Source organism: Egretta garzetta, unplaced genomic scaffold (assembly GCF_000687185.1).
Source record: "Egretta garzetta isolate BGI_Z169 unplaced genomic scaffold, ASM68718v1 scaffold215, whole genome shotgun sequence".
In the NCBI taxonomy this organism is placed as follows: domain Eukaryota; kingdom Metazoa; phylum Chordata; class Aves; order Pelecaniformes; family Ardeidae; genus Egretta; species Egretta garzetta.
In genome coordinates, this window is record NW_009259719.1 from 3,088,370 (window position 1) to 3,115,277 (window position 26,908).

Consider the following 26,908-nt stretch of genomic DNA (forward strand, 5'->3'; position numbering starts at 1 on the left):
CAGTGCAGGGTTAAACTCCGGCTTTAGTTAAAGGCCAGGGATTTAACCAACGCCAGGAAGGGATGTAGTTCTTTTTTCTCTTGTACTTTCTCTTGCCAAGAAGTAGAGTTTCTGTTCGTGGATTCCTGCACTGAAGTTCTGAAGAACTTCTAAGTAGTTTTATTTTTTTCACCCAATTAAGCAATCCCACATTCTAAGCAGTGAAATGGGATTAGCAGCTATAGGAACCTCTGCTCACACAGCAGCTAGTGTGAAATACCGATGTGTCAACGAGAAGGCGCTATTTCTGACAGACGTGTGAGTTCTGCACCTCCTTCTTGGGTATGGATACGTCGCATCCTTTCCATATTTTGATTGCTCTCTCTAGAACCGGGTTTTGCTTGAACAGTGTTGTCCAAAGGCATGCTCACAATTTTTGGAGTTTCTCTCTATACAGTTGGAGCCTAAGCTTTTGGAGCACTACCTGTCAGCAGTCACAGGTGTCTCAGGAAGCCTTAGATTGTACACGCAGAGCCACAGCATGCCTGCTTTTTCTAAAATACAGCAGACATCAGTCCATGTTTTAGGAAAAAAAAAAAGTTCATCAACACACTTGGCATTAGTAGTATTTATTCCTTCATTATCAAGTAAGCATAGATTTATTTTTTTCTAGTTATACATGCATCTTTGTCACAGAAGTTACATAATTCAAAAGTCTGCTTTTCCCCAGAAAAATCTACAAACCTTATAAAATACAAATTTAACCATAATGTAGTTATGACCCATTACTTTTTACACGGTGTTTATCATATAATAAACTAACAAAGCCCGTGAAGATACGTATCAGTACCCATGTTAACGGTTGTGCTGGTATAGCCTCTGTACATGTGAATTCTGATCACTACCACAACCACAGCGCTGCAGGGTGCTACGCGTTGTCGTGTGACTACAACAACACGTGCACTAAACAGCCAGCTACAGCGGCGAGGGTTTTCTTCTCCTACCATTCACTCTTTGATTGTTGCAAAAATAAGTTACCATCATTCCCAAGTACAATAACTTCCTCTGAGGTCATCTGGCTAATATGATTAAAATGAAGAGAACTGAGATACACTTTGAAAACAGAGGGATATAACTGCGTGTTAAAGCTTCATTTAATGGAAGGGAACACATCCTGTTGCCAATAATGGTACTTCCTGGAAGTCAGTATTATGAAAAATGCAGGAGGTTTTTGCATCAGTACAAAACCCACCCAAAGCTACAATAGTTAAGCTTTTATTTAATCTACAAAATGCTGACTGAAGCCCTGGCATAATATGTTTACTATCCATGTTTCCAAGATTAAGACACAACAATCATAGTTGATGTAAGTATGCCATTGGAGGTTTTTTAATACAGCTATTCAGGGAAGATGTGCAAGTCAGTCTCAGACACTGCAAAAATCACTTACACGTCACTAGAACAGGACCAGTCCAGAACATCTTCGTAAGAATTTGACCACTCCACTCTATTATAAAAATTACCTGAAAGATTTTACAAAACCCTTGGCTAGCAATATAAACGTCATTAGGAATACAAGTGCATTCACAGTGACACACTGACTTACTCTTGTCACGACAACTGAGATACCACCTTGGCAGGGGGGAAAAAAAAATCAATGTACTGCTCAGTTAAAAAGAAAAGCCTTTGGAGACTCATTGACTTGCAAGAAATTTTGTAAAACAGAGCAACAGCAAGAATATAAAATATCAGCTCTTGCTGTTAGACCAGACAATCTTTCTACTAAATTCACTAAGCAGAGGCAGGTTTTCTTTCTTTATGTGAATTATTTCTGAAATAACAAGAGACTGCATCATAACTTAATCTTCTCCATTAGCTTCTCCTAAATTCTGTGCAACTAATTCATCAGAATTTACCTTAAGCATATGCACAGTCAAATTTGCTGCTTTATATCAATGCACCTAAATTGTATCTTCATAGCCAGCTTCAGCTGGTTCAGAATTTTCAGCTCTGGGTTTACACCCATATAAGGATGAAATCTGACAGAATTGTAGATAGGGACGGTTCCTGAAGTCTTAAATATTACTCTACTGTGATGGTAAATTGTCTCGACACAGTTTCAAACCTAAACAGGTTAAGGAAGTAATAAACTATAAAAGACAAATTAGGTTACACTACCCACTTGTAACCAGCTATATATGGCTAAGTTGTTTATGCCTCTTAACTTCTCCTCTAATTTAGACTTGGAGAAATCTATTAATGGCCAGAGATGAGTGCTAGGTATTATCTATAATGTAATAAAACGCATAATCATAAGCACACTTTACATATTTTGATATCCATGCCAGTCCATACATAAGAACGTATGTAGCTCAAAACATCCATCAGCAAGACTTGCTTGGTCTACAGTGTGTAAATCTACACTGGGTAACAAACTCAATATCCCCTTAACAAAGGGAAAAAATGTGGCAGGAACTATGAGACTGCAATTAGCAACATAACAAGTTAGTCCTAAACAACACTGCTGATTCAGTACCTGTGCAAAGTCACTTTAAAATCATGTATTTGAAAGAGTATTTTCAGGAGTGTCTTAAATAATAGTAGAGTCATGGGAAGCAAACTACAGCTCCAGCTGGAAGTGCCTGGAAGTAAAAGGTGACAGGAAACACTGAATGGGAGAAACAAATTACAGGAGAGGAAACCGACCAGTAATTTACTTAATAAAATGTTCAGGTGGCAAACTCCCACTGCAGTAGTTCCCAGAACATAAGGTGTTTATATTCAAAGTCAAACTCTCAAGGAAAATACAAAGCACCCCAGTTTTTTTTTTTTTTTAATTAACAAAAATGTTTTTCCAATGAAGTAGTTCAAACCTCACAGAAAAAAAGGGTACCAGATATAGGTTGGTTTGTTTTTTTTTATTTTGGGGAGGAGGGCATGGATAAAAACCTCAGCAGCTATTTTTTTTTGCCTTGAGGTAGTTATAATTACAGAGCCAGGTGCTCCTCCCCTTCAGCAAAACACAGCCCCTCACCCCACTGCTCACTCACTGCACCCTTCCAGTTCAGCTTCTGCATCTCTCTGGACCTGCCACTTGCCCTTGCAGCTTTCATCACTCTCCCAGATACTTTTATATCTCTTGCTCATTTTACACCAGTGAAACTCTCCTAAACAATCAAAACACCCTCCTCATTTCATTCATGCATGTCAATGTGTTTTCTTTAACCATTCTCTTCATTTCCCCTTTTTTTAGTGGTTAAGATGAGAATCATCCAACACAAAAAAAAATGTACTTTTTTCCTATGCTGTCTGTTTTAGAAAACTATGTTTAATGGCATAGATAGAAAGCCTGAAAAGCAAGTGGAATAATTCCAATCTCTTATTGTTAAATCTGAAAAATCCCGTATGACAGTAAATTCATCTGCCAACTTACTTTCTCCTGCTTTCTTCCTCAGCTGTGCAGATTTATGTCTAAAACAGTAATGGTAGGTTTCAAGAAAAAAAAAAAAGTAATTCAGTTTTCTGACATTTCTCCACTAAGGCTAATGCAAACCAGGTACAAATCAGAAACGCCTTTTGATGAGATGGCTCATCTGTGAACTGCCCTCCCTAGGGAGCTGCGGCTACTGCAGCTGAACTGCGTAGCGCAGTGATCAACCCCACTCTGACAAGCTGGGGGCTTGGATTCTAGGAACTGGCGACCACTGATTTCATCTTCCTCTGCTGTTGCAAAATTTCTTCAGCACATACTTGAGAAAGATAAAGTAAGACACAATAACCTTGCGCTATGCTGTCATATTATTTGATAGACAACAGAAATACCAGTAAGTAAAAACAAACAAAAAAAACAAAGAGAAAGAAACATGAGCTGGAACAATTTGCAGAGACAAACTGGCTGCCATGCCACGTAAGCATAGATTTAGGCCCAAAAAGGAAGAAAAGTTGGATTTGCTGCCTCTCTGTATATTTTTGTTGGCAAGAATAAAACCAGTCTCTTAAGGATGAGAGATGAGAATAGAAGACTATATATGAAATAAAAATGCCATTCTTTTAGAAAAAAGCTCCAGATTTGTGTGGTCCGTGCGACAGTCTGCCAGCCAGGCAATGCCATTTGGCCTGACTGGGCAACAAGCAAAAGCCGCTATTTCTGCAAGTGACTGGCTACTCTGGGGGTGGAACATGTACTGGAGCAGGAGTCACTAACCAGCTCGGGAAGAGAACGTGGGGCTCTCTGCGGCTCAGCCTCCCCCTCCTCTGGTCAGGCAGGAATACCATCACCCCTTCCCAGGCTGCTGGGGCCCTTCCACATCCGCTCCTGGAGCTGCTTCAGCTCCTGCTGCAGTAGCAGCCCCAGCCCAGCAGACTTAGTCCTGCCCGGGTGCTGCTCCTCTTCTGTGACAGGAGCCAGAGGCAGCGAAATTCTGCATTGAAATCTGCACCTCCAGCATAAGGGGCAGGAGGTGGCTGCTGCCTTCAGCCAACACAGGGCCACCCGACACCTGAGGAGAGCTACGGGTATGGATCACTCCGTGCGCATACAGCAGGGAGGGCCTGAGGTGCTGAGCAACTCCAGCTGTGAAGGGCTGGGCCCTCACCAGCTGAGGGGGAGATATTCTGTAAATTGCTTCCATTCCTGAAGACCAGAAATGCCCTGCAATGAACTGTAAAACACTCATAACTGTTATATTATAACTTGGAGTATAAGCATATTCTTCTCTTTCTATATTTCCTGTTATTTTCATGCCACTATTAGAGACAGATCTTCTGTTCCACTGGATTTTAGCATTTATAGTAATTAGTGCAAAAATAAATATTTCTCTTCAAACAAGTTTTCTCTTCTGGATCAAAAGGTGAATGCACATTCAGAACTATACAAAATAAATATTACACAGCGTATGGAGCACAGTTCAGATTACAAGCTGTAAACAGACACTGCTTCAAAAAACGCTTTACGGGATTGACTCGAGGACGGAGGATTAGCATAGTCTCTTTCTTCAGAGCTAGTAAATTCTGTTTGCAAAAATCAATTTCCATAAAAAGACTTAAAGAGCCTTGACTCATTTGCAGTAGATGTCGTGTACTGGTGGCAAGGCATTTACATATTCAGATTTTTTCAAATGATGGCATTCAAGATGTTCCTGTAACTCTTTCTTAAGCACGTTTTATAAAAAGTGAACTGAACGGCTTACAGCTTTTTACTACGTGTACTGGGGAACAAAACAAGAACATGGCACTTGTGCTACAAAACTATTTACATTATTCTCATCATTTGGTAAGGAATGCTTTATGCATTCCTCATGCAGCAAAGTGCAACTGTGTCTCATCAGCTCTGCTCTAGATCTGACAGCATTTTTTCTTTCAGCATTATATTCACCAAAAAAATCAAGACAGTATCATACAGTGCAATATGAAAGAAAAAAGAAGATCTTTCTGTCTAGAACTATTGCATGGCTCACTGATGTTAATAAGGATTTTTCTTTCTAAATCTAAGAACAGTTATGTGCAACAGATTGGGTAAAGCTTAGCGCTGCCTTATTTGGACATCCACTTTTACGTCCAGCAAGGTGTTCTCCACACCACAGCATAAAGAACACGTTTCAGTGTACTGCTGAAGTCCAATGAGAGTTTTAAGTTTTGTTTCGAGAGCAGTCAATTGCACAGCGAGGTAAGTGGGGAAAAGCCCCACAGTTCTTCCCGTACTGCAGAGAAGCCTTGAGAAAACATCATTTTGTAATAAACATGGTAGCATCACCATGCTGCTTCTGGCATACAGAAGAGAAATTATACTGACATGAAAATGGAAATCACTTAATTGAGAAAGAAAAATCAAGGCATAACAAGGGTCTACATATTGTGAAGCCTTTCACATATACAACAGACCCTCCACCTACATTTCACCTCTTGTAGAACTTGTGCCATTTCACCAGATCCATCCACGATTCCAATTTTAATAAAGCAGGCCACCTTAGGCTTCAGATTCTCTCTTCTTCTTTCCCTCTTCTCCTAAATCGCTGTCTTCTGACTGGCTGCTGCTAAGGACAACAAACTGTCCTTCTCCACTGCTCTGGTTGGATCTGCTGGAAGCAGCTATCAACCGGCTTTGCTCCTCTAAGTCCTAATTCGAGAAGGGGGCGGGGGGGGAAATCAGAAAAAGACTATTAACTTTAAAGCCATCTACAGATGAGATGGAATACCATCATTATGATTTTGTAAACTATCTTTTAATACCATTAACAGACAGCTTTCTGTACAGACGGCACTAAAGGACTGAATAGGAAGCCAAAACATTTACATTTCGGTAGTTGGCATTATTACAACAGCCAGCACGCCAATGTATCTGTACCTACAGCCCCCAAAACCCAGCAGGCCAGAACAAGGGTCTTCACTTGCAGCCCCCTCCCCGCAGCCCCTTCCGAGCCCTCCTCAGCACCTGAAGTTATTTTGGGCCTGGGATAGGTGTTCCTTCAAGCACTGCTCTTTATGCCTTTAAAAACGCTTTGCAGTTTATCTCCTCAGAAGAGCTCTTTTTAAAAATTACTACACAAGATTACACAAAATCTGCGGAGGAAATACTTGCAGTAACTAACTAAATTCCATAATGTTCTATGAACTTGTGCTAAAGAATGCGATGATAGTGGAGCTTGGAGTACAAAACTGCAAAAGAAAGGAAGTAGGAAGGACAAAAAAAAAATATGAAGAAATAATGATGATGTGTACCTTTTCAATTTGTTTTTGCTTATTCAGTTCTTTTTGTTGTTTCTCTTTGACTCTATCTATTTCTTTTTGCTTTTCTGATGCCTTTCGATCCTAAAAGGCAAAAATGTAAACAAAGTGAGCAGCAACAGCCTGAGATGTTTCATACACCACCGATTTATATTGAGTTTGCTCAGAACCCTTAGAGCGCTGCTTTGGTTATTCTTCTTGTAAAGGACTGGTCTGTTTGTTAAAGGTAGCGAGCTGAATCCTATCTCTCATCTGGAGATCTCGGCAAACGTTGGTCCAAGTCTTTTTATCTCAGGTTTAAATTCTAGAAAACAAATCCCCTAAAATACACAATGGTATTACTGCATCTATAAGCACCTCACAGAATATATTCTATGACACGTATTAAATACACTCCCTTCCATTCACAAGTATCCCTTGCCCCCAAAAGACTCTTACCAGTTCTGCATGAAAGGCTATCTGTTTTGCCAGTCCAACAGAGTCACAAATCTAAACACAAAACAGATTGGAAATCATCAAAAAGACTAATAAAAATGCTGTGAAAATTAAGCCAGATTCCCAAATTAGATATATTGCATATTAAAGCACTTGCAGGTACTCAGAGTGCCAGGCTTAACTGTTTGTCAGTACATAAACTAAATACTCTCCCATAGAAACCCCTCAGACAGCTTCAATGATCGAACGTCTTGGAATCCCCCTCAGGTTCCGGCCTGACCCGAGCATAACCATCACCAATACCTTTTCCCCTTCGTTATTTGATTCAAATATATAGCAGACGGACATTTGGCGGCTCTCAACTCTCCCTCCTGACGTTCTAAGGACAAATCCAAAAAGGCGCTTATTCTCCTGGTGCGTGGCGTACAAGACTACATTGGGCAAAGGAAACTGCCAAAAAGGATCAAATACGGAGATATTAGAACTGGTTCCAAATATTTCCTATATGAGGTTTCAATATACTGCATGTTAATTACTTCAGTGCCATAACAAGAAGTTACAACCTGACCAAACACGTAATTACGAAACACAAACAGTAGATTAGAAGGCAAGGATTAAATTATTCAAAAGATAGGAACACTTCTAAAAACACGCTCCATGTAAGCCAAGGAGACCTCATTTGCAATGTAATTCCTAACTCTGCATGCACTCCTTTTCTACTTTTTATGAAGAATTAGAGAAAAACCCCAAACCAAGCAGAAACTGTACAACACCCTCAATGCAATCACGCATTTGAAAACAAAATCCCAAACAAACCTGAAAAACCCAAACACCAAGCAAACCCTTTTGGACTTCAGAACTAATTTGACTCCCACTTTAATGTTACCCCTCTGCTAACAATACCAATGTTTATAAACAATCGCATTGTTAAAATACAATATTCTCTTTTCCTAAGATTTTACCCTATCAAATTGGGGGCGGGTGGTTTCAAAAGCCTTTCTGACCTATTGCAATCACTCCCCTTAAGCCTGATTTGCTGGCATTTTTCTGTCAGTTTTTAAATGTATGCATTGGTCTCCTCATTGCAGTGGAAATTTGTCGGAAAATCTCAAGCTGTTGGTGATTTTTGCTAACATCTAATAATAATATTTCTAAAGTAGAAGAATTACATTGCCAGTATTTATCTTAAAATGTAAAGTTACTTACTCGTAGTCTTGTAACTTGTGTCTGTGGATCAATTAACCTAAAAATTTGTTTTTAAAAACAAACCAGAAAGTAAATTTTACCAAAGTGAAAGAAGATCATTCTGTAAATTAACATCAGTAGAAGTCAGGAACCAAACTTACTTTAAACAGTCACAAGTGACTAATAGATGTGATTCCGTCATCCTGAAAATGTTATGGATGGCACGAGCTGCTAGTATTTGACGCATTGTTTCATAAACAACATCTGGACTTTCATTAGACTTCACCTCCATAGAGCCAAGAAATCTTACAATAAATAACTGATGAAGAATTGAATCTAAGACAAAGAAAAGTATTGGAAAAAGTGAACTCTGTTTTGGGGGTTCCATTCAAAACCAAAGGACCGCACTCAGCAAAACTGCAGACTTCCCCGTAGCTTGGAGCGAGATTGCTCACACTGACGCATTAGAGGTACGGTTACCAAGCAGCGAGTCCCACATCTTTTCATTTGGTTTAACGAATACAAAAGATGCAATGAATTCTTTTAAAAACAGACTTTCAGATGGTAGCCTAATTTAACTCGTCTAATACATTGCTAATGTAAGCATTCTAAAACTGGTGTTAAATGAGGAGAAGCTACAGACGAAAATAGAAAAATAATTTTCAAATTCTATTTTTTATTTTGCATTGAAATAAAATTTTCGCTTTACCTTCCGTTTCAGATTTTGAGCCTCCAGATTCACCAAAAGGATTTGTGCGTCTATTAAAAAAATGAAAACATTAAACCAGGAGTCAGATTACAAGAACCACTAATGTATAATGTAGTCTCATGCTGCATCAAATAAGAACATGTAATGATTTCACAGACTTGTAATTCAGAGGAATAATGGATGATAAATGATAAGGATGAGCAATTTAATCAGGAATTAGATATAAATTGCTATATTGCTACAGGGCTGAAATTATGGGAGAAATACCATTGCCAGATGACAAATATCATTGTCCTATTGCTGCCACATAGAGAGTTTTGCTCACACAGTATTTTTTTATATCTGAATTAAGCCCAAGGCAAGACCTTGTTAATATTTGAAAAGGTAGTGTCTTAGGGAGTGGAAGTTCACAGAAAAGCTTCAGGATGTACAGCCAAAAGCTAGTCCCGTCAGTACCCCATAGGGGCACCACGCTTCTCATCACTGTCTCAAGTTGTGGGATTACTTACTGAAGAGAAGTCACTGGATTTGTTTCAAATGCAGCTTTCTGAAAACATCACTGGGGTTTTACTCCTAGAGGGTCAAGAGAAATGTGGCTATTGCTGGCTCTCAGAGACAGAATTGCTATCAGTTACAATGGAAAGTGAAAATACTCTAGGCTTCCAAGTCTTCATTTTTCAAAAGCAGTAAAGCAATGCTGAAAAGAGTATGGAAAATGGGGAAATTTTATTTAAAACTTATAAAAAGGAAAACCCCTTTTCTCTTTGGCTAACTAGTAGCTGAAAAACTACTGTCAAGAGTTCAATAAACTTCAAATCAGGTTTTATAGGGGAGTAATCAAGGTGCCACTTCTCAATAGTTAGTGCTCTAAAAGCAAATTTCAGAACTAAGAGGAAAAAATATCAATCTCTTGTTCAGTCACGTGTCATACTGACTGCCAGTTTTCCTTTATCAGTGAAATCTTTTAACTAAGAGATGTCCAGTTTAAAGTAATAAAATTGTTCCAGATTGAACTCTGAAGTCAGGATTGCATTGCTACAATGCTTATGTACCACGGCCTCCATCAAGAGTCATCCCGTCGTTACATGTTGACCTGTGTAAATACACTAAAGGGAAATTCTTTCTATTGGCATTTTTCTTTGCTGAGATTTTTCTTGTCATTTAAGACTAGACTGGAACAGTAAATGCAAAATCTCACAGGATTTCTCAAAAGACAAAAATAAAATTTAAATATATGTCATCAGTATCAGAAACCAAGGCAAATTATTTTTTTTTTTTAAATAATACTTCTGAAGTAGCATGCTGCCTGTCTCTACAAACACTGCAGACAGGGATGGTTAATTGAAAATACTCAGCACAACTTTGTATCATTTCTGCTACGAAAAACATGATTTTATAGAATGGAATTATAACTGATGACAGGAATTTAGCTGAGGTATTAACCTTTCCACGTCCTGAAATACAGTTCAGGTCTATTTTAAATCAATGTGTTCTTAAGGATCTAGTTAGCCAACAGATTATCCTGCTATACCAAACAACAACAAAAAACTGTCGGAAAAAAAAAAAAAAAGAAGATTTGAATACATATAATTTTAACTCATGTATCTGTGAGATGCAACTGAAAATTGCAATATTTTTCGAGAGGGCGGGGGATACCACACATTACTGTGACTAGAGTCATGTAAAATAGTTCTCAGCTTTTTGGCTTTTTTTGTTGTTGTTAAAAGCAGTTGGACCTGCAAAACGTTTCCTTAGAATCTGAATTCTGTACATATTGTTCCAGAAATGTAGTGCAGATTTACAGGTTTTTATTATTATTTTTGAATGGGAAGTTTACAAAAAAACAAGTAGGAGAAAATGTTTCTGTATTTTGGGAAGAGCTCTTAGACAATTTTAACTTGTCTGTATATGAGGTTACTCTAGAAGCCTAGATCATTTTCACTCACCTTTCAGGTTAAGAAGAGTGTCATCGTATGCCATCATCACCTGGAGGCAGGGCTACCAAATTTCTCTTGAGTTTCCAAGAGGAAATAACCCAAGCTGCTGGGTGAGCAAGCAATAGGAAAGGAAAATACTTTGTGAAACCAAAAGTTTAAAATAAATCGAGATATAAAAGCATTAGCTGTTAAAGCAAGAGAAGCTGCTGCTAAATAGAAAACTACACCTTGAGTCTAGTGCATGTAATTAAGCCATTTTTTTTATAACTCTACTTAACTATTAATAAAATTGTTTTGCTTCACTGGCCGCTGCAAATTTGACTGACACGAGTCCGGGCAAAGGCAATGTGTGTTTTGGAGATGCAGCCTGAACGTGGTCTTCTTGTTTGCTTGTTTGTTTTTAAATTAATAACATTAACTTCAGGAATTTTTTTCCTTCTCTCTACATTTCCTACCTGCCTGACTGCCCTGAAGATTTTGCTTGACCAGGCAGATCTTCACTAACTGGAGATATTATGTCAAATTGTATAGGAGTGTCAGGGGCAACAAGTGAATCCAAGGAAAGCGCTGATAAAGCTGCTGATTCAGATCCCAGTGACCCTGTGCTGCTCGTACGAGCTGCAGGAGGACGAGATTGTCTAAAACAAAACAAAAAGTCAAAATGAAGATATCTTAGTTTCAGGTTGGTTGATAATAAATTAAACCATATGGCAGACCAATACAATATTCTAAAACTTAGATATAAAACAAAACAAAAACTAAAAACCTGAAGTAGTTCAGGGTGTAGTAAACAAAAATGTAGTTTATATTCCTAATCAAATTTAAGTCAGTCAGTTACTACTTGCATTAATAATTGCATCAGATTGTGTTATGTTTCATATATGATTATATATTGATGTTAAAACAATCTGAGGTTTGCTTCCAGGAGTTGGACACATTAAGAAAAATCTCATTATGAATTCATACAACAAACCAGACATATGATGCAACCAACAAAGCTCTCTAGTCAGCTTGAAGTCTGGATTACTTGTAACAGTGGATGCTAAACAATGCCAAAAAGGTGAGTTCAAGAAATTTTCCTCTAGCCTATCAAAGATTTAGTTCTGAACACAGAAAGTTTTGTTGTTTGGGTTTTTTTTTTTTCCTGGATTCTCTTTATAGTTGTGCTCTTCAAATGACCATTCATTAACTTACACGGCTGGCCGCATGCTCTCATGTCTCTGCTGAAAGGAAGGAGATGGAGTAACAGCCTCCAGAGCTGACTGATTTACACGTGCAGCAATTTCCTGCAATAGAGAGATGGGGAAAAAATAACTGAAAACATTTTCCTCAAAATCAGCTTTAAGATTTTAGTTTTATTTATATGCAAATGACAAAATTTATAAACTCAACCCTTTGTGAGAATCTTATATCCCTAAATTTTCACTAACATAGTTGTAGTATTTCCTTCTAACTTGTAACACATTTCCTGCCAGTCACTTTCAAAATTTAAATGAATGCACTTGCTTTATAATACTGCGAATGTTAGTAAAAGCCAGTGATAGAAAACAGTCCCAATGATAAGTCTGACAAAATAAGCAAATGTAGCCAGGACAAAAAATAAAAATGTCATTTGAGAAATGTAGTCCTTAGCTACTGACTAAAAACCATGAAGATTCAAAAGTTTGCACTTGAGATTTGGGAACACTTCAGTGTTTCTGAAAAACCAGAAGTGAACAACTATCAAGTAAGGACTATGTCACAGTGTTATCTCAGCAAATAATGGACCAGGTACAGTTGCAGAATTCCATTTTAATCTTCCATTGAAATCACTGATTCTGAAGTATCACTATTTAATGTTGATGGCTTCGCTTCAAGGGGGAAAGCCAATAGCAAAATTCCTTGAGGAAAGAGGATTTCTGGAGACAGAAGGTGCAGCAAACACAACATTTTGGGTGAGCCTGTGACTTACGAAACGAGAATGACTATAAAGCCATTGGGAAGCGAGGAGAAGGCACTGAGATCCAGGCGTGAATGCACACACCCTCACTCATATAAGGAGCTGCACCTGTTTATGCCAGGACTAAGCAGAACCTCAGCTATATGTTCATCAGAACATGTGCTCTGGGAACTGAGCTCTGCACTAAAACCATTTTGTTTATCATGGGTATAGTTAACTTAGACAGTCAGCCTGCTACTTGTATGATCTACAAAGTTGTACTTAGTTACTAAACCAAAAACTGCCATGACACGCTTTGCATTTCAGCTCGATCTTCCAGATCACTTGGCAAGAGCCTTGTGCTACACAGTTGAATGATGGATTCCCCTATTATTCAACAAGCTGCCTGTTGACTGCTGTATCTACGCTTCTCCTCTCTGGTGATCACTGAGAAGTTCCCTTTCCAATAACCTGTTTCAGACCTCAGCAGGGGCATCAAGGAGTACAACTTCACTTTCAACGCACTTTATATAGCGATAAATGCTCTGTTACAAAACAACAGATTTTGTTGGGCCAATTCCCCTAATTTAGCAAGTAAAAATCACTACGTTAAGTCTCAATCAATATGAATTTACTACAGAAATATATCAGAAGGCAAATAACTCTCTAATGAAGCAAAAACGTGTCTTTCCTACAAAATTCCTATGCTCATCTAATTCCTAAGACTGTCAGTTCTCTCTAGGAGAAATTAAATGCATGCATCTGAATATTGGTCGTATTAATTGGTAACATTAATTTGTATGACATACAAAGCACAAATACAGGATCTTGAAGATGTCAGAAATTTATACCAAATGTAAGTCACACATTTTTAATGCTTTCTGTATAAGCATGTAGATGAAGGAGACAACAGACTGTACGCTTTCGTGCCGTGAAAAACTTCTAATGAGACATGTAGGAAGTACTCAGCTTAATTCTATGCTATCCAATTAGATCCCGTTCATCTCTTTGTTTTTGTGCATATGTGTGCATAATATGCATATCTACATCTTACTGATACATTTTAGAAAAGTTACCTCAGGGTTTTCACTTAGATATATCTGTTTAGATATGTTGTTTATGGTGCATATCCACTGAAAAAGAGAGAAAGAGAAAAAAAGAAAACATTTACTTTTTCATAGTTTTTTAACAAACTTGATCAAATACCTGAGTTGGCCAATGTCAGCACTTTTTCCACTTTCTTTCTAACTTCAGGGAGCCAAACCAGTATTCTGCACACCCAGCTTGTCACTAAATTCACTACTATCTGCATACTGCACCTTACAGTATCAGACTTCTACTTGAAAAAGTTATTTTAGTCACACTGAAGATGAAAAGTAAAGCAAGCCTAAATCACAATTATAAGGAAGTAAAAAAAAAAATAAAATCGGGATTCTCTGTACTCCATTATTCTGTGACTGCAGATGACATTGTTTCCTCAAGACATTATACAGATTCCATCTGCTTTTTGTGGAGTTTGCCCATTTCTTGCACCTGTAAGCTAGAATCTATTTTCTCCCTGTGCTATGGAAAACCATCTGCTCCTGCTCCTTGCTTTTTAACTTTTCTCTGAAGGAGAAAACTAACTGGACTGTATGCATACTACTGATACTGTTCCACTGAGCCCCAGGTTGTTGCCAGGGTTGTCACCTGAGCTGCCTGAAAGACAGCAGAGCTGCTGCAGCCGAGAAGATCACAGATTTGAGCTGCTAAAGCTGCCTTTGAACTCCCTTCTTCCAGTGAGGCATCTGAGGGCAAATGTTTTGGTGTTAGGCTACTGGACAATCTTAACAGAGCAAATGAACCAGGGCCAGCCTGACACAGCCCAGCTAAAAACCTCAGAAATAGCACAAAAGGTCATTTTGTATCAATGTAACACTGAAGACTGCAGAGGAATTTGACTCCAGGCTAAAAGTACCGTAATTTCCTTATTTCCCTATCCACCTGCTTGGCCAAATGTATTTTAAATCAACAGTGCTCTTAAAACATTTTCTTTCCCATCGCACCCCTTATTGAAAAGTCTATATTGAATAATAATGCAAACAGTCATACCTTTTTAATTAACAAATACTTTATATCTCTTAGTACATCTGTTCCTTTGTTTCTGGACAAATCTGACTGTATTCATGGACTACGACTGTAATGAATCTATCGGTTTGGCCCATCTGTGCAAGCCTTCAGAAAGCTGTAAAGAGCTGTCCAAATACAACATAGATTCTAATAACTAGAACCTTCTTTCTTAGACCAGTACACGCCTATACCATTAGGCTATTATTTGCAAAAAGTCTAGAGAAACTTTTTACTCTCAACTCCAGAGAAAGCTAAAAAAAAGTAGGGAGAAGATATCCCTGCTGGTTGGGTGGGCTTGTTTCTTCCATTTCCTTTCCCCATCAGTATTTGCTACAACATGGAAGTTTGCGGACCAATATTTGAATACGGACATTTCTCAGCCGGCATTCATCCACTGCACAGGCAAGTAAATCTGCATCACCACACTTAGCAGCCATTTGGAAATAGTGATCACAAGCAGATTTGAAAGCCGTCCAAAAGCAAATTATTTCACATTTCTTGATTCACCTTGTTCATGAAGTACGCGCATGTTTCCTGCCATGCATCAGGGGCAGAAAAACAGTTTTTCCTCATTTCTCAACTGCCTGTATCATTATCTGTGTCCTAACCTAAGATTTCTTTTATTTTCCATTCCTGACAAGCAGGTAGGAAGAGAGAAGGCTGGGAAGGCATGAACAGGAATGAGGAGAAGCAGCATTTATCGAGATTCCATTACTGCTAGCTATTTTGCTGTAGGTTTTTTTTTTTTTTTAATGTTTCCCTTTCTTCCATAATACTGAAAAGGACTTGGTGGCAATCAGAACTGCATTTTTTTCTCTAGGATTTAAACACAGTAGTATTTTGTCAGACTTTCTGAAACCTGTCATAGATAGAATGAGTTAAAAGTTCACTGCTTACCACCTAGGGAACACAAAATGAGCATTCCAACTACTGTTATGAATGTATTCCTTCCGCGCAACAGAAAATGATTGGACTCCATGCAAGCCTCCTATAAGCTTACCTCTTCATAATCTTTTTTACTCTCTGCCTGTAAGATTGAAGACCTGAAAGAGAAGAATAGAAAACACAATTTTGTCTCTTCAAAATGCCTCAAGTCCGTTCAGACAGAAAACTCCGTATTTGTACATTACACCACAAATTAAGAAAGGCTGCAGATTCTGTGTATGTGCCAAGTGCATTAACAGTTAACTGGGGGGGGGGAGCAAAGCTGTGTTTTCATTTCAGTTGAAAATAGAAGAGGAACAAAATTCTATCTGTGCCCATGTAATACAGAAGCACTCACAAATGTAATAATACACCATTGTAAACTGATCATGGTAATTTTATTCTGAAATACCACTCAGCTACATTATAGAGCTGATAAACTAAAATCCCCAGACATTACAAAGTTAAGAAGACATCCCAGATTTTGCTATAACCTGGCCAAAGGTAGGCCATCTTTCTTTTCTTAATTAGTGAGTCAGTATTACTTACAGGTAACAGTCATGTAAGAATACTTACTTTTTACCATCAAAAGACGTTATCTGAAAACAGTACCGCCTATCCTCACAGTCCACAGCCATCACAGAGCAATTGTCTATATCCATGACAAGTCCCCCAGCTACATCACCTCTTGCCTGGCTCATCAAATTTCCACCTTGAGTGAAGTAAAACTGTCTCTCCCAGCTGGAAGATACCAGCCCCGTCTTACTGAAAGATAAAAAGAGGCTCTTAGTTAGTAGATTAGGAGTTCAGCAGAGCTGTATAAATTAGGAAAAAAATAATTACTTGGAACAAACCATCTGCACTTAAGACAACTTTTTTCCCTGTTTAATGTTTTAGTTTAGCTTTAGCAGCTAAGCTTGTCTCTTTCCATCTGTTGTTTTTTTCATTCTAAACCTATTGTTGGGCAAAGCAAACATAAAATAGTTGTTTTCACAGATTATGTGAAATTTAAAATAGAATAAAAAGGCGTAAGTACTTCAGTTTTGATTATCACCTTTTATGGTATTGCTTTACACAATATGCATATTCAAATGATACACATTATCAGTATAATTGGTAAGACCTCTGAAATCTGCACTTACATTGTTAAGACTAAGTTTTGAAGAACTCTGTGTTAAGTATTAGCTTAGTCATGTAAGATACCTCAATTTTCTAAGTATTTTGTACCATTCAACAAGATTTCCAAAATTTTGTTTAGAGCACGTTGTTCGGTTTGTTTTTTTTCCATCCCCCCCTCAGTAACAGAAGAGGAACAATCTGAAACCAAAAATCAATAACGCTTACATTAGCCCCCCCTTTTGTTCAAATACTCTCTTCAATATTAATTGCTGCAATTGTGTTCTACTACAGGAATTCATGCCTCATTCCGTGAGAATGTTACTCAAACTATTGTTGTGATTACATTTTTTTTAAAATTCCTTGGAGCTTGTTATATAAATTACAGAAAAAAAATCTGAGTGTTACAACTTCTTTTTAATAACTATAAAAATCAGCTGCTAGACTTTAATAAATAGAGTAACAGCTCCCTCCAGTGGACAAAAGTCTACTCATGAAATGGAGAAGGCCGTTCAAAGTGTAGTTTGGTTTACAGAGGTATGTTTTGCCTTGTCATATTTTATTAGTAACTTGAATCCTAAACCTTTAACAGACACTTCTGTAACAATCCTGATAGCTTCAATCTTGTTGTTTTCCAGTGAAATTGCACTCTGCTGAACTTTTAATTCTTTTTTTTGACATGAAAATTCAGGCAAAATTAGACTAAAATCAGGATAACTATGCAAAAGAAACAGAATAGCTCCTGCGTGACTTACTCAACTAAGTACGTAAAATCAGCAAAGCTAACTTCAAAAAAACATTGCATTCTTCTTCAGCTTTCTCAAAATTAAACATTCTGGAATTTTTAAGTGACAAGTCAGTCTTACTTTCTTGCATTGAGATAGCCAGCTTTCCGTGTTAGATTTCTATGAACAGGAAATTTTGTAGTATCAGGATCAGGCAAATACAGTGGATCACTAGCTACTTCCAAGTCCTCTATAGTTTGTTGCATGTTTTCTACTTCACACTCCATTTCCCTGCGAACACTAAGGTAGATAATGTGTTATTAACAAAGACAGTTCATTAAATAGAAACAGAAAAAAATAATTGTCTTGATAATAGTTCAAAATTCAACAAAACCAACTTACTTCTGTACACTTGTGCCAATATTGGTCAAAAATTCTTCCAATTGCTCAGTAAGATTTTCTGAACCCATTTTAAAAAAACTTATCTTTAAAAAAAATAAAGGAGGAAAAGGGAAAATTTAGTCATTGATAAAACTACAGTAACAATTAACAGATTAAACCATAGGTTAGCGTTTCTCAGAGTAATCTGGTTTTGTCCCTCATTCCCACCAAAGCCTCTCAATAAAAGGAGCAGAATGCATGCCTCTGCCTGCAAGCGAGGGCTGATGCTGACACTGCTGTGGGACTTCATTGTGTCAAGAGGAAGTGCAGTCACCTGGAGGAAACACACAAATATGCAGAAACTGCCCCAGAAAAGAAACAAGGTTTGGCCTTGTAGCGATCCCAATGTCTCTCCATACATTTTCCAGTGCACCAGTTTGCTAACTGTTGTGTGACGGGTGGAGTTATTTGGGGGGCACAGGAGAGGGGACACCGGGGAGAACTTGTCTGGGGCCATCCTCTAACTGTGGGCCCTGCCACGGGGGACTGACAGTACGTATCTTAAAGACAGTGTGCTCTGTATTGGTCCAGAAAAACTGCCACATCTACTTTGAGTTTAGCCAGGAAGAACAGGAAGCCACAGGGCATGGCCTTGCCCTTCCCATTCTTAGATTCAGCAAAAACCTGCACCTGAACAACACACTGCACTATACTTTGTTATAGAAAACAGCTAGAGCTTAGTTTTTAAATACAAGCTGCAAAATTTCAAGAAGAAGTAGTTCTTTTTGGACTTGGAAAGCTTTCAGACAGTACGCGGAAGTTTATTTCTACTCAGGACACTGTGGCAGTGCCAGATGCTGGGAAGTTTGGCTTTTTTGCTTTTTTTAAAAAAAATCCCATACTGATGACATACTTCTGAAAACACGAATTAAGTCTCTCCAAAGAACTTTTTCATACTTGTATTTTCTACTGCACCCATCCTCAAATAAAACAATCATTAACTCAATTATATTAAACAAAAACAAGCCAGAATGATTTTTAGCATTCAAGTTCTTCCACACCCTTGATGGATAACAGTATTGATGTGAATTTGATGATTATCTCATCTCAGAGCAGCTGCCACAGGAAGGAGTTTAACTGTGTCCACATTACTTCCTAAGAAGGTACACTTCTATGTGGACTTGCATGCATGAAAGCTTTGATCAGCTATTGCCATTAGTGATCCAGTGGAAAAAAAGTACCCAGCAATGAAAATTTAGGCAGTCCATTAAATTTAGCCATCTGGGTTTTGGGATAGAATTAGACCTTTACATTTGTCACCCAGACTTTCCCAAAAGATGCTCTGACGGGAGGTGAGGGCACGTCCTGATGAGATTCATGTATTGAGTGGGAAATGACTAGTGCTAGCTAATGACGGTGTTCATGGCAGCAGCTACAGGGACAGGGATGGGCTATGTCTTTTCCGCCGCCATTTGCTTCCTTGGATTGCACAAGAGGTCTTGCAATGGATTTCAGTACATCAACCGTCATGAAGTACTTCTACATCTTCTTTCAGACCTTGGCTTTCAGAATCTGAAATTACCTGAGCTTGCATGTATCCTAGCAAGGGTTCTAGCATAGCGATTTTCTTTTTGTACTGAAGAGTATTTAATGCACAGAAATAATGCATCATAGTCTGATGCTGTTTTTTCCTGGAAGTATATACATCTTCTGTAACTTCAGCCTTGATCTAAAGAGACACAGACAGGGGGAGGGAGAAAAAGGAATGTTTGAGACTTGGTACTCATCACATGCCTGCTGGACAGCTTTATTGCCAGCATGGAAAAAACAGAGTCATGCTCTACCCTCTATCATCAGCAATTGCGTATTTTACCCTACAATTCCGCTTCTCTAACTTACCCACCAGAGACATGAAAAACAAATATAGCATTCTTTTCTCCCTGGAAAGTGTAGTTGTTTCTTTACAAAAATAAACTGAATACAGTATCCTGACCTGCATCTTGGAGCATTCTCAGTGGTACAAGACAGGCATGTATTGGGGAAACCTGCTTTTGTTCTGAAGCAAACTGTCTAGGCTGCTAAAACTATCAACCTTGAAGTGGCATCTGCCATACATTGTCTTCCATCATAAATATATATCTATTAGATGAAAATTATTTCTTACCTCCTCTAAAATCTTAGTGTTAAGTATTTTGTTTTACGAACCTTTTCATTTTCCCTTCTTTTTGACAACCGACTGTATCTGGTAATGGCAGCATCATGGTCTAAGCAATCAAGAGAGAATTTATGATCATTTTGATGAATTAATGACTTATGAAACAGAGCAGAAAACCTTTTATATCACTGTGTGTTGCACAGCCAGCTGAATGCAAATTTCTGTCCCATTAAAACCTTTAAGAATTGTTCTTGCCTGTTTATAATTACTTCACCACCACAAATTCTAAAGCAATGAAGCAATTTACATTAAGAGAAGCAGAGTCCTTACTTAATCCTTACTTAAAGAACAAGTTCTCTACAAGGATATAGTAGAGCTAGCTAAAAAAGTAACTTCTGACATTAAGGAAGAGAACTGTCAAACTAATTTTAGGGAGGTAGTATTTGTTTATTAATCCAGTCCTGACTTTAAGAAGTGAGCTAGCACCTTACTGTTTTTAGTAATTTTGGTAGCATAATCCTAAATTATTTAATAATCATATATGAAGTAATGTAAAAAAAGGTGTCAATTTGCCATAGTACTTTGGTACATAAAGCAGGGATTTCCAAGTGAACCAAGGAAAGTTGGGTGCCTAAGTATCACTGAAAAAACTTACACCTTAATTAGTCACCTTAAGCTGTGCAGATTTCTTCACTAGATTTCTGAGTAAATAATCTACAATAATACTGTCGTCTTGTAATATCTACAGTGTTAAGTATTTTACACTTACCATTGCTTGCAATTTGGAAAACTTCTTTTAGAGTTAATATCTCTACAAAACAACATATCACAATGTAAGTAAGTTATTAGCATGACATTTATATATTAAGGTTTCTCATGCAATGTTTCACTACTCAACAGTTGTAGTTCACACCACGTACCACACTGAATTACCACCATAGGCACTATGTGGCCAGGAAAGTCTGCTCCTGCTTAGGGCCTCAGCATCATTTACGTGGCTGTCCAGCTTACTAAAAAAGATACTGTGCTATAATAAGGTAAAGGGGAACTTCTTTTCAAAAGACTTTGGAAGAGATCATCAATACAAATGCGTCACCTACATTTCTGGTCAGAGTTCTGGTCTGAGTTGGGGAAGTGGAAGCACAGGAGACAGGGAAGTATCACTGGATCAAAGGAAAGCCCCAAACACATTGATTCCTCCCACCTAAAATTAGTCATGGTCTAGATGGTTATTCGGTCTCACTGTGTCAGGGAACAGAAAGCAGCACAATGCTTAGCACTTGTTCTGATCTTGATTGTGGTTTTGTGTCACATAAACAAGCAGAGAGCTGTGTTCAACTTTATTGTAAAGCAAAGACAAAAAAGCGTGGAAAAGCTTTACAGAAAGTGCCTGTGAAGTCCATAAAGTAGTATGGCGTCATTAACTACTGCATCAGTTAGTGGTTAAAAACTTCAGTAGGAAAATTTCATTTGCTATTATTGCCTCAGAGATGCTGCTTCAGTAAATATTAACAGAAGAGTTTTCCAGGTTCTGAGGAGTAATACTAGCCTTGAGATACTCCTGTTCCATTGCTCAAAAAGCATAAACTATTTAATCCATAATTTCACAACAAACTATTGCCAAAGAAGTATTTTCCAAGATTCATAAAGAGCTAGAAGGCTTATGGAAGTGTTGTCATTTTTATTTCAGTTTAGACTTAAAACATTCATATATTAGGTATACCCACTCGAAGATGTTCACATTAGGGATTTAAGTTATTTTGGGTTTTACCATTTATATTTGAAGCCCCTTTGCCACACCAGTCTATACACTTTAGCACCTCGAGTAAAATCTATTACAATCAGACACATTATGTATTATCTTAGACCAGGCAGAATAAGATATGACTGTTAGAAAAATAAGACTTTGGAAGAATCTTACGCCTGCATGTAAGAAGCCAGCTGTATTACCAGCAGGGCTGACGAACCACTTTACTAAATCTTAATAATATAGTAAGTACTACAACTTTGGCGCTTTGCCTTTTGAGTTTAGTCCAGCCATTATATTGATGCCATGGTATTATACACAAATATTTCCCGAACATGCAAATTATCTAAAAATTATTCTTTCCTAATGTTTATATTAGCTGCAAAATTTTAATCTTTAATAGAAGATAAGTGCTTCCATAATATAAGCAATATTTTTGTTGAAACAGTAATAGTGTTAAGCTCTTCAACTGTAATACTCTCATGAATAGAAATAACTTACTTTTATTTTTAATTGGGAGGTGCATACTTTTGACAGCTGAAAAATAAGTGGCGTATTCTATTTAGTGAAACAAGAGCTATGGAGATTAAATGCTACGTTTTTGTTATTGCTGCTGTTGATAAAAACAGTGTTTGTTCGAGCACTCTACCTTTTAGATCCCTTTCTTTAAACTGGGTAATAGGAAACATCATTGCATCCGCAAGTTGAGTTGAAAGTACTGCGTGGCAAGAGCTGAGCTGTAAAAGACAACAGAAAGAAGGAAATTATAAGAAAACAGTGCTGAGATAAAATAAAATAAAATATAAAATAAAATAAAAAAGAAAGGTTAACATCAACTTCACTCATAAATGGCATGTACAATTCAAACATAATTCTGCACATTCATTTTTTTGCAGCTATTCTCTTCTAGGTTCCTGATCTCAGCACTAGCTTTTTATAGAAGGCCATTTAGTTTTTCTCCTATGTTTAGTATTTGTCCCTACTCTTCCAACTTATTCCAAGTTCCTGGATCATGCCAGAAGATGGCCTCATACATTCTGATGACCAGTCAATTTATTTCTCCAGTTTCCCTCCAGCTACATCACAGCCCATCTTTCACAGGTTACAGAGGTAGAACAAATGTGCTCCTCCTCCCAAAATGCTGTTTAAGTAGTGTTAAAAGTGAGTAGAGGGATCACAGAAAAAAATCCTGATTCACATCTTAATGGTGCTAAGTTGCCTTTCAGAAGAGGCAGTCCCTGTCTCTCACACAGACAGCAGCAGGTTCCTCGGTCAGTCGGGTATCTGAAATCGGGCAATACAAATACCCTCATGAAAAACAGTTTCTAGCTGCCATTCTGTGATGTTCTTGGGCTGTATCTACAGGAAGTTAAACTACATTCTTTCTCAGCAACGTATCCTCACTTTGCTGAATTGATTCTTTATCTTCAGGTTATGTAACTTTAAATATATGTTTCAATATGCAATTAAGTGTTACCTTATAGACAAATGAAAGCCATTTCTGTACCTCCTGTCTTTAAAAAGGCTGAAATAATTAAGCAAGTTAAAGCCTATACACGACAACGTTAGCAAAGTTAGTGAAACAAACACAAGTACTTGCCTCATCTATCACTTTTGCAAATTGCTGTAAAGTGGAAGTCATAACTTCATCATCTCCCCCTAGTGGAAAACGCTAAAAGAAAATAAAAGCGGGCACGTTGTTTGCAGTGTCCTCTGCCATTCACAAAACTATATTCATAGTGTCTATGAATGTACTGGGTGTTCCATTGTTTTAAAATATGATACCGTAATGATACACTGACGCACTTTATTGTCCTGCGAAGAAGGAATATTTGGGGAGGGGGAGTAATAAACAATTCTCATTTTTAAAAAATAAGTATTTTTTAAGTAGATTAATCTAATTAATAGATTGCATAACTTAATATATTTTAATTTTCAAAATCAGGAAATAAGCAGACTTGACATCTAGGAAGATTTTTATCCAGCTTTGCAAATTATTTTAGAATTATCAAATATTAAGCAGTAAGAAGAATTAAGAAAATTTGGGGTTCATCTTAAACTTCTAGCTCTTAATTATGTGTTTATGTGAAATTTTTAAATTATCCAGAAGAGTTTACTTCTAAAATACCTTGCTGGAGGCAAAAGTATGACCAAAATGGTCACAACTAAAAAAAAGAAATAATCCAGTTCAAACTGGATTTGTGTATTTTTAAATAAAAATAAATAAACACTTATTTGTGTATTTTAAGCTAACCTCCTGACTGGAAAAAAAAAGCAGTCCAAAGGAGACAAATCAGAAAAATAAGTTAAAATGTCCCATGCTAATTCAATTCTTCTTTTAATTTACAGCAGCTATACATAAAGCACTTGGAAATATTAAAAACCCCAACTTCTTTATAAAAATTTTGAGCACCTCCTTCCAGCTTGTTAGGTTCCCCCCTCCTTCTTCTCAATGTAACAAACTGCAACTGAAATAAGGATATTTGGTGTATATTTTGATATCCGTAACTGCTAATGAGTAAGAATACCATGCCCTAATTGGTTCTTCTAATCTGAAGCCAGTTCTTTTCATTTTGATTTTACAAAAACTATGGGTTTGCTAGAAAACAGCAGAAGCAGTGCAATTCATTAAACAGCTGTGTCATTACAGTCAACTTGGTGTTGTATCAACAATGTTAAAACAATTCAAATGACAGTACCGCAGCTATTTAAAAAAAAAAAAGGCAGAAATAATTTAATTCCTGCTACAATTTGGACTGTGCACAGACATCTGAAGCAGCATTTCCAGTCTGTCATTAGGAATGTAAGACTTCAGGTTTTTTAAAAAGACACTCTAAATCTCTCCGTTTCTCCATCTCTTCCTGATGGAGCTACTGTAGGTCTGAATGCTCACTCTTCTTTTGGATCAGCACCACTGTGGTTTTGATCGTATTTGCATGACACCTATTTGTTAGTAACAATTAGCAAAGGAAAAATGATGTGCCATCTCTCCCCTCTAGACTCACCAAACCAAAGTAATTCACAAATAGTACATTTTCCAGTTCACCTCATGAAGTGCAGGATGATAGGGAGCACCAGCCTCCTTAAAAGGAGTGAATTCTTGTTTTTAACATGCATCTCATAAAAGGGGTCCCAGCAGCGCAGCTACAAATAGGAAACCCTCCCCAGTACAGGTACCAGTGCAGAAAGCTATGGGTTCCACAAGCCGCGCTTTCAGAGACAGAATTATTCTCACAATAAGAGCAAATTATGGTTGTTAAAACAGAGACTGCTATGCAATCTCTTCTCTTTGTGACAAGTAAAATTAAAGTGCTTAACAGTAAACAGGTTTATAAAACAAAAACAACCCCCCCACACCACCCTATGCAACCCCCAAAACACTGATCCAAAAGTAAAATATTCCAGAACTTACTAATATTCACCATGGTAAGAGGAACTTCATTCTGGTTTAGTTGGAAGAACTAATATGAAGACACCAGATTCTTTTGGCAAGGATTCGAGCCACCAACTACAGCAGTTCATTATATCTGGAGCAAATCTAAATACATTCTACGTTGTGCTCTGGGAGATAAAAGACTATAAAAATACGTAGTCCTGACCACACAGAGAACAATAATTTCCACAGTACCTGTTTCTCATATTCCTTCAGAAGCTTTGATGTCAGATGAGTTGCTGCACTTAATTCATTCTGATTGAAAAAAAAACAAAAACAAACCACAACAAAATACCGAGCTTGTTACTTTTTCATTTAAATTAATATTAAAAAAATCACGTATTTAAAGAGGAAACTATTACAGACATGGAACTTAAAATCTGACTACCAATTTTCAGAGAACCTAAACATCCTGCCCTTCCATCTCTCTGACACTGCTGAGAGTTACAGGGAATAAGTGTTTACAAATACCAAGTTCACAGCCTGTACTATGTGCACTGATTTCTGTATTTTTCATGTTATGCAGTGCATATTTTCATGTAATTATTTTAAATTAGCTGCCCTAGTTACTGAGTATTAGAACGTTGTTATCTGTAAAGGAAAGAAAAGATTACAGTGATCCCCAGTACTACCTGGTTACCAACTGTTTAGTACTTGTACACAGACAGGACCTGATTAGCAGATTCAGGGTATGGAACAACTTCATCTTTCATAATGCAGTTGAAGGAGAAAGCACAGAAATTAAAAGCTAACTAGGAAGGCAGTAAAATAAAACTACACAGCATCAAACCTACAATAAACACACTAGTCATTAAAGTAAAACCAGCAGTAAAATAAAAATATGAAAAGCCAGAGTAACAAATCAGTAAAAAAGTCTAACAGTTCAAGCATATACAAATTAAAAACACAGCCATAAACTCAATTGTTCAAAAACCCCCACAAAATAGATTCTGCCTCTGGCATAAAACTGCAGTTGCTTATAGATAATGAGTGAAACATGAATACGTTGTGGGCAAAAAATAATTTCCCACTTGGTACACACTATTATAGACACTAAGATCATGATGGAAAACATTTTAGAAACACTTGAGAAATACAATAAAAGCATTAGAAGACCAGAAAATCTTTTTACTTGTCATAAGAAATTCTGTTGCAAAAGAAATCACAAGAATTTAGTCTTTACCACTCCCTAACATACAGAAAAATAATCATTCTTATTTTATTTCACTTCCACATTTTAAAAAAAATATTGCTCATAATAATTTCAAAAAAAGCAAGAGACATGAAATGTGGTTCAAAAATTTTATAATGCATTCAAGGATTTAATTAACACTACCTGTGCATCATATATTCTGTGCATGGCTTGAAATAACTGATTGATGTAATTGGAAATTGCAGCAGCATCTTCTTCAAATACTCCCAGCAAAGACCG

At 37.4% G+C, this 26,908-nt stretch overlaps 1 protein-coding gene across 5 annotated transcripts; it reads right to left on the minus strand.

Moving 5' to 3' along the window:
• Positions 1 to 2,891: 2,891 nt before the first annotated feature.
• On the minus strand, positions 2,892 to 26,908 carry APPL1 (adaptor protein, phosphotyrosine interacting with PH domain and leucine zipper 1). Of its 5 annotated transcripts, XM_009639321.2 has the most exons (21): positions 26,813 to 26,908; positions 25,672 to 25,731; positions 23,644 to 23,715; positions 22,693 to 22,780; positions 21,066 to 21,107; positions 20,347 to 20,405; positions 19,724 to 19,870; positions 18,163 to 18,245; positions 17,902 to 18,060; positions 16,496 to 16,684; positions 15,996 to 16,038; positions 13,963 to 14,019; positions 12,163 to 12,254; positions 11,424 to 11,606; positions 9,032 to 9,081; positions 8,484 to 8,658; positions 8,344 to 8,380; positions 7,441 to 7,587; positions 7,141 to 7,191; positions 6,697 to 6,786; positions 2,892 to 6,094 (listed from the first exon to the last, which is right to left on the minus strand). In XM_009639321.2, exons 1-21 carry the CDS (start codon positions 26,834 to 26,836, stop codon positions 5,945 to 5,947), a joined length of 1,998 nt encoding a protein of 665 aa, XP_009637616.1. In that variant the 5' UTR covers positions 26,837 to 26,908; the 3' UTR covers positions 2,892 to 5,944. The 5 variants fall into 5 exon arrangements, with proteins under 5 accessions (XP_009637616.1, XP_035750607.1, XP_035750609.1 ...); XM_035894714.1 differs by lacking the exons at positions 2,892 to 6,094; positions 6,697 to 6,786 and adding an exon at positions 25,049 to 25,125 and having other exon boundaries at positions 6,798 to 7,191; positions 25,456 to 25,731; positions 26,813 to 26,851; XM_035894716.1 differs by lacking the exons at positions 2,892 to 6,094; positions 6,697 to 6,786; positions 26,813 to 26,908 and adding exons at positions 25,049 to 25,125; positions 25,456 to 25,581 and having other exon boundaries at positions 6,798 to 7,191.

What these genes read in the sequence shown, in the direction of transcription:
- APPL1 (XM_009639321.2), bottom strand. Translation starts at nt 26,836, where the DNA reads ATGCACAGAATATATGATGCACAG. An exon ending in GTAAAAAAGATTATGAAGAG is followed by an intron (nt 14,020 to 15,995) that starts GTAAGCTTATAG and finishes TCTCTTTTTCAG; the next exon opens with TGGATATGCACCATAAACAA. An exon ending in AGCAAAAACAAATTGAAAAG is followed by an intron (nt 6,095 to 6,696) that starts GTACACATCATC and finishes TTCTCGAATTAG; the next exon opens with GACTTAGAGGAGCAAAGCCG.